The sequence below is a fragment of the Mobula hypostoma genome, chromosome 10 (assembly GCF_963921235.1).
Source record: "Mobula hypostoma chromosome 10, sMobHyp1.1, whole genome shotgun sequence".
NCBI lineage: Eukaryota > Metazoa > Chordata > Chondrichthyes > Myliobatiformes > Myliobatidae > Mobula > Mobula hypostoma.
Window position 1 is genome coordinate 11,225,280 of NC_086106.1, and position 8,043 is coordinate 11,233,322.

The 8,043-nt window shown below is 47.2% G+C and overlaps 1 protein-coding gene across 1 annotated transcript; it reads right to left on the reverse strand.

Annotated features, from left to right (window-relative positions):
- Nucleotides 1-1,781: 1,781 nt before the first annotated feature.
- Nucleotides 1,782-2,529, reverse strand: LOC134353237 (thioredoxin domain-containing protein 2-like). The gene has a single exon (XM_063061268.1). It carries the CDS (start codon nt 2,509-2,511, stop codon nt 1,852-1,854), a length of 660 nt encoding a protein of 219 aa, XP_062917338.1. The 5' UTR covers nt 2,512-2,529; the 3' UTR covers nt 1,782-1,851.
- Between the last annotated feature and the right edge of the window lie 5,514 nt (nt 2,530-8,043).

Genomic DNA, 8,043 nt, shown 5'->3' on the forward strand with positions numbered 1-8,043 from the left:
ACAAAAAACAATTGCCTTAAAAACTCAGGAGGCCAAGCGGCGTCTGTGGAGGAAAATGGATAGTTGATACTTTGGGTCAAGACCCTTCATCTGGACCAGTTGACTGTCCATCTCCTGCCACAGATCCTGACGGACCCACTGAAGCTCTTCCAGTTGTTTTGTTCTTGTTTCAGATTCCAGCGTCTGCAATCTCTTGCACCTCCATTGTAATTGCCAAGCCTCTTCAGAGTCGTCTTATGTCTGCAAAGCTCTCTCTCAGTGGTCCTTCAGAACTGGTCACGAATTTGGCCTGAGTTGGGGGCCATTGTGCTCTTTGGGTCGCTCTGTTACAGGAAAGATTGCGGAAGGCTGTTTCCTGGGTTAGAGAGCATCTCCTATAAGGATAGTTAGACAAACTTGAACTGTTTTCTCTGGAGCATCAGAAGCTGAGAGATGCAATATGATATAAAATTATGGGAGGCATAGATAGGGTCTTTTCCCCCAGGTGGAAATGCCAAATACCGAACTTTAAGGCAGAGGAGAGCAGCTTAAAGGAGTTTTCCAGGGCAGTGTTTTTACATAAGAGAATGGTCCATTATTTATTCATTTCCATAGATGCTACCTGACCTGCTGAGTTCCTCCAGCCTTTTGTGTGTGTGTTGCAAAAATAAACATGATCTTTTCCTCACTCCATCCTTGGACTCACTTTACACCGCACGCTGTCGGAGCAGTGCTGTCAGGATAATCAAGGACACGACCCACCCAGCCAACACACTTTTTGTCCCTTTTCCCTCCGGGAGAAGGCTCAGGAGCTTGAAGACTCTATGGCCAGATTTGGGAACAGCTTCTTTCCAAATGTGATAAGACTGCTGAACGGAACCTGACCCAGATCTGGACTTGCCTCTCGGTTTTTTTGCACTACCTTACTTCCCATTTTTCTATTTTCTATTTATGATTTATAATTTAAATTTTTAATATTTACTCATTTTTAACTATTTTTAATATCTTTAATATTTGTAATCCAGGGAGTGTGAAGCGCAGAATCAAATATCGCTGTGATGATTGTACGTTTTAGTACCAATTGTGAGGTGACAATAAAGTATAAGTTGCAATGTTTGGAGTGTGGGAAGGACAAAGACAGTTTCCCATAGATGGCAATCCTCACATTCTCAGTAACCGAAATAATTAGGGACTCTGGGTTGCAGTTGTACAGGGAGCTGAGGTGAGGCGTTATGGACCCCTTACTTACAAAACAAAACAGTAACATTAGAGACAGCACAAAGACCATACACAATCCCATGAATACAAAACGACTATTAAATCTACACTGCTTTTACTTTTTATAGACCATTTTCACTTTGCTAGGAGAATTCTGTGTCCGTGGCTGTTAGTGGTGTGTGATTAGTCATAGAGAAGTACAGCACAGAAACAGGCCCTTCAGCCCATCTAGTCCAGTTAAAGAACGAAAGCTAGCCAAGTTATTGGGTGCACTTAAGGCAGACAGAGGTATGTTCTTGATTAGCCAGGGCATCAAAGGGTATGTGGAGAAGGCAGGAGAGCGGGGATGACTGGAAGAATTGGATCAGCCCGTGATTGAATCACGGAGCAGACTCGAAGGGTCAAATGGCCGACTTCTGCTCCTATATCTTATGGTCTCATGTGCAAATGTTACTGAATGTTAAGGCTGGATTTAGCTACTCGTTTTTGGGACTGGTGAAAACCGCACTCTGATGTTTGGTTTGCAAATGAAATTCCGGTGCAATCCATGCATTTAGATTCGAGTAAGTTGAGGTGTACATGCAAGAACAGCAAACTTTTTGGAATTTTAACTTTGCTTTAAATACTGAAAGGGAAGGGTCTGTTTACTTAAGTCTACTTCAATTCTTTTATTTTCTCCTCTACTGAATCCATACTGTCGTCCAGGACCTCGGCTACTTTCTTGCCCTGTTTGTAGAACTGGAAGGTTGGGATGTGCACGATGTCGCAGGCTTCCGCCGTGTCCTCCGAGTCGTCCACATTCACCTCGTAAAATATCACCACGTTATTGAGTTGGGCGAGCTCCTTCATGGCTGGCTTGAGCCCCTGACACGTTTCACACCAGCTGCCCGAGAAGAAGATGACCACCAGCCGCTCGCCGGCCTCTTTGATGGACTTGGTCAGTTGGGTTTTGCTGCTGATGGTTTTGAGAGGCAACCCCCCTGCCGACGATTTCTCCGCCTCTGGCTCCTTCTCCTCCGCCGCCCTCTGCTGCTTGGCCTTCGCCTGCGGTAGTTCCGCCTTGTCCGCGCCCTCAACCTTGGTCGGCGGTGGCGGCTGCGCCTTCTTGGGAGGCGGCGATTGCCCGCCCTTGCCCCGGCGAGGCCCCACCTCGCCCGGGGATGGCCCGGCTTTGATCCGCGAAGGTCCCGACTCTCCAGGCGAGCGTCCCGCCTTAGCCTGGGCGGCTACTGCCGCCTTCTCGGACGACGCCGCCGGCGCGCTTTTCCCGTGCGCCTTCTTGGGCTTACCCAGCCTGCTGCCAGCCCCCGCCATGTGCCCGGACCCTCTCCACCATGCGGTCTGGTCAACTTCCGCCCCGCCTCTCCTGCCCCCTTGTGACGTCACACACAGGCTCCGCCTCAGACTTCCAATTGGTTGGTTGAAGGTGCCAACCTCAATTCTCCATCAATCGGAATAATCCCAAATAACCTGACAGTCTTCACTGGGAAGAGAGTTTAACATTAATGCAGAACGACCACGTCGTTATTTTATAGAAAAAGAAACAGGCCTTGGCACTTGATGTCTTTCACGATTGGTTAAGTGTGCTCACAAATCATCCAATCGCTTGAGGGATCCGCGAATAAACCACGAATTAATCGCGTTTGATTGGCTTATAAACAGCCAATTAGACAGTAGACATTGACTTCATGAATGGAGGGGAGTAAATACTCGACGTTTCGGGCCAAAACCCTTCACCAAACTGATGTGATTCAGTCTCAGGCTTTGAGAGTGTGCAGTGGGGCTTTAAAAACATTACCAGTATCAGCTCGACAGGTAGAAATGGGAGTAATGCCTATGGAACTAAGAAGGATGCAATTGATGGCAAACTACTGGGCTAATTTGCAGGGACACAATGATTCTCACCCTGCTAAAGGAGTGTTGCAGGGGTGCTGGGAAAATGGGAGGTTTCAGCGGGATAACTTTAGTCAGGTAGGGAATGATATTGCTACAGAATGTGGAGTGTTTGATCTAAGGATAAGTCCATCAGTAGTTTATCCGGTTGAAGCTCCATGGAAGCTTGTATGGCCTGACATAGACTGGCATTTGTTAGAGGTAAAAAGGAAAGGATGATATAAAACTGATTTGGCAAGTGCATTTAACTGTCATGTGATGGAAAAATATAGTGATTATCCTCAGATTTATACGGATGGTGCGAAGGAACCTGAAACAGGAGTGACAGGGTTTGGGGTGGCTATACCAGCAAAAGAAATTGGAATCAGCAGAAGAACATCTAATAAATTAGGGGTGTATACAGTGGAGATGCTGGCAGTGTTGGTTGTGTTGCGATGGGTGGAGAAAGCTCGACAACTCAAAAGTGTTGATATACTCAGATTCATCCTCAGTTCTAGCAAGTTTAAGGTCTTTTCACTCAGACAGTCGGCAAGATGTACTTTATGAAGTCCTTCAGTCAGTCACAAGAATTACAAATCAGGGAGGTCAGGTAAAATTTCTATGGGTTCCAGCACATGTAGGGGTGAAGGGGAATGAGAGGGTGGATGAGTTGGCAAAGAGAACGTAAAAGAAAGAAAATATAGAACCGCACATTAGTGTAAAGCAGAGGTTAAGTGTGTAATCTGGGAAAAAATCAACCAAATGTGGCAAGAAAGATGGGACGGGGAGGGGAAAGGGAGGCATTTATATCAAATACAAAAGAGTGTTGCAGGTACTAGGGTAGGTGGTGGGTACAGAAGAGAGGAAATTGTGTGGACTAGGTTAAGGCTGGGGCACTGGGCATTAAACAAAACATTGAAAATGACTGGGAAACACCAGACAGGATTGTGTGAGGAATGTCAGGAAGAGGAGTCAGTAGAACATGTAGTTCTGAGTTGCAGGAAGTATGGGATACAGAGAGATGATGAGAATTAATCTAGGGGAATTGGGGGTGCAGGAATTCACATTAAAAGGGTTGCTGGGCATGGGTGAGAGAGCACAGGTCAGGGTATTTGTTAGCTTTCTCAAGGGGTACAGGGTTTTTTATAGGATATGATGAATAAGCAGGAATAGGGTACTAGGATGGCCAAAGATGGGAGGATAAAATGTAGGTTAGGGTATGTGTGGGTGTGTGTGTGATTGGGTGAAGGAATTTGGAATGTAAGTCTATTGCACACTGTGGAGCAGAAGGTGGCGGTAATGCACCGTTAAGCTGGGTGCCAACCACCGTACAACAAGAAGAAGAAGCAGACCCTTCATCAGGATTGGAAAGGAAGGGGGAAGAAGCCAGAATAAAGAGGCGGGGGGGTGGGGGAAGTAAATGCTGGTGGTGATAGGTGAGACCAGGTGTGAAGGAAAGGGGTGAGAATGAGTAAGGGTTTGGTAAGGAATGGGTGAAAGAAGTAAAGGACTGAAGTACACCATGGGAGAAAGGGAAGGAGAGGTGGAACCAGATGGAGCTGATGGCCAGGTGAGACTATAACCAGAACATGAATGGCAAAAGAGAGTAGGTGGGAAAGGGTAGAAAACTGGAGAAATCGATGTCCTCAGATCACCAGCAGGTTGTAAGAGTGGGCTCCCTCACCTCCAACCCTCTGCCTCTCAACACAGGAGCCCCTCAGGGCTGTGTACTGAGTCCCCTCCTTTACTCCCTGTATACCCATGACTGTGTCGCCACCCACAGCTCCAACCTGCTCATTAAATTTGCCGACGACACTACATTGACTGGCCTTATCGCAAACAGTAACGAGGTGGCCTCCAGGGAAGAAGTCATCTCTCTGACAGAGTGGTGTCAAGAAAACAACCTCTCCCTCAATGTTGCAAAAACAAAGGATTACAGGAGGAATGGAGATGGGCTAAGCCCTATTGACATCAATGGATCTGGGGTTGAGAGGGTAAATAGCTTCAAGCTTCTCGGCATCCACATCACCGAGGACCTCATGTGGTCTTTACACACCAGCTGTGAGTTGAAAAAGGCCTCCAGATCCTAAGAACTTTCTACAGGGCCACAATTGAGAGCATCCTGACTGGCTGCATCACTGCCTGGTACGGGAACTGTACCTCCCTTAATCACAGGACTCTGCAGAGAGTGGTGTGGACAGCCCAGAGCATCTGTAGTTGTGAACTTCCTACGATTCAGGACATTTTCAAGGACAGGTGTGCAAAAAGGGCCCGTAGGATCACTGGGGACCCAAGTCATCCCAACCAAAATCTATTCCAGCTGCTACCATCCGGGAAGCGGTACCGCAGCATAAAAGCCGGGACCAACAGGCTCTGGGACAGCTTCTTCCACCAGGATATCAGACTGATGAACCCATGCTGATTTGAGTGTACTCTATTAGTGGTCCCCAACCACCGGGATGTAAAGCATGTGCTACCAGGCCGCGAGGAAACGATATGAGTCAGCTACACCTTTCCTCATTCCCTGTCACGCACTGTTGAACTTGAACATAGGGTTGCCAACTGTCCTGTATTTGCCGGGACATCCCGTATATTGGGCTAAATTGGTTTGTCCTGTATTTCCCCCGCTAAGGTAGAGTGTTCCTATGAAACCTTTTGTGCCGAAATGACGTGAAGCAAAGAAGCAATTACCATTAATTTATATGGGAAAATTGTTTGAGCGTTCCCAGACCCAAAAAATAACCTAACAAATCATGCCAAATAACACATTGAACCAAAAATAAATAACACTACCATATAGTAAAAGCAGGAATGATATGATAAATACACAGCCTATATAAAGTAGAAATAATGTATGTATAATCGGGAAGATGAAGGCAAAACCGATTAGTGGGGGGAAAAATTGGCACGTACGCGCATGTGCACACAGGTGCCCGCGCAAGGCTTCATGGTCATTGTAGTCTTTCCTGGGGTAAAGTGTCCCGGGATTTGACTGCTACTTTTCTCCCTTATTTGGGAGTGAGAAAGTTGGCAACCCTAATCGTAAAAGACATGTTGAGGTGAGTTTTACTCTACTTGAACACCAACCCCCCCCCCCAGTCGGCCGGTCCGCAAGAATATTTTCAATATTAAACCGGGCCGCGGTGCAAAAAAGGTTGGGGACCCCTGCTCTATTTACTATAAATTACTATGATTGTATATGGCACATTTAGATGGAGATGTAACATAAAGATTTTTACTTCTCATGTGTTTGAAGGATGTAAGAAATAAAGTCAATTGAATTCAATCAGATTGGATGCTATCTAGGTAGAATGAGGTGTTGCTCCTCCAACCTGAATTTGGCCTCATCATGGCAGTAGAGGATGAAAATGTCAGAATAGGAACGTGAATGGAAGTTGAGTTGCAATGGGTAGCCCCAGAGAGATCCTGCCTCTTGTGAGGGGCTGAGCGAAGTTGCTTTGTGGTCTCTCAATCTGCATCAGGTCTCACCTACGTACAGGAGACCACACCAGGTACAGTAGATGACCTCGAAAGACTCACAGGGGAAGGTGTCGCCCCTCATGCAAGGAATGTTTGGGCCCCGAATGGTGGTGAGGGAGGAGGTGTGGGGCAGTGTGGAACCTGTTAAGAGGGAGAGGTCGAATGGAGAAGGTAGTCACATAGCGAGCGATCCTGACAGAAAGCAGGGTGGGGGGTGGGGGGGTGGAACGTGTGCGTTGTGTTAGGACTCAGTTGGACATGATGGAAGTTACGGAGAACAATGTGCTGGATGCTAGTGGGGCACTAGGTAAGGACAGAACCCTATCCCTGATACGCTGGTGGGAAGATGGGGTGAGGGCAGGTGTCTGGGGAACGGAGGATGTGTGGGTGAGAACAGAATCAATGGTGGTCGAAGAGCCCTACCTTTGGGGAGTGGACGTCTCAGATATTTTAGAATGGAAAGCTTCATCCTGAGAACAGGTATTGGGGAGATGAACTCCGGCCAAACGCAGACACTTCCCTTCAGCAACGGCGAGCATCTTCCTCCAGACGCAGCGAGAGAGAGTGTAGTCACACTGGCATCTTCCTCCAGACGCAGTGAGAAAGCAGGAGTGAGAGACCGGCTCAACGCAGGCAGACAGCACTGAACACCCGCTCACCTTCCACTCTCCTCCTCATTGATTTTCCTCAACGCTTTAATCAGTGAGAATTGGGGTCACTCATGGGCTCTCTGCCCGTCTCCAGGCCGCACACTCCGCTCGAAACCTCAGCGAACTCCTCTGGAGCCAGCAAAGTGCCAGATCGCTCAATCACACCACCAAAATGTAAATCACAGGCTCCAATAGTAGCTGAATCATATTAAAAGAAGAAGTAAAAGAAGTAGTTTTGTGAACAGTGAAGGATGCCACTCTGTTTGCTGGCGCCATCTTCTCCAACCTTGCTTTAACAAATAGTTACAAACCTGAGAAGTGACAGAACTGTGCCATAGATACATCACTGAATGTTCTTAAAATCAAAAATTTAGTTGCTATCCTGTGTGTGATAAATGTCATCTTTTCCTCCTTGTACTATTTAGACTAAGCTGGCCGTGGTAGCCGGACTTCAAGGCGAAAGGTCCCGATTTCAAATCCGGCCGGCTCCTTGCATGCTTTCCATCCGTGCTTGATTGAGCGTCAAGCTGGCAACTTGGCCTCATAAAAAAAAAACAGACAAACGCTACAGGATTGGCAAAAATGCCACCCGATGTGCCGCAAGGCGCAAAAAAAACGACAACAAATACTTGAACTATCAGCAGCCTTTGACATGGTTGACCCACGTCCTCCTTTCACCCCTGATGTCGAGTGGGATGGGACTGTCTTCAGCTTCCTCGATTATTATTGAAGGGCATAGTGGATACTTGAAAACCAAAACAAAACCACCGAGAAACTGAGTATGGGAACTGACTCTGTATGACGCGCTTCCAAATAACCGAGTTCCAAGTTGGAAGAAGAACGT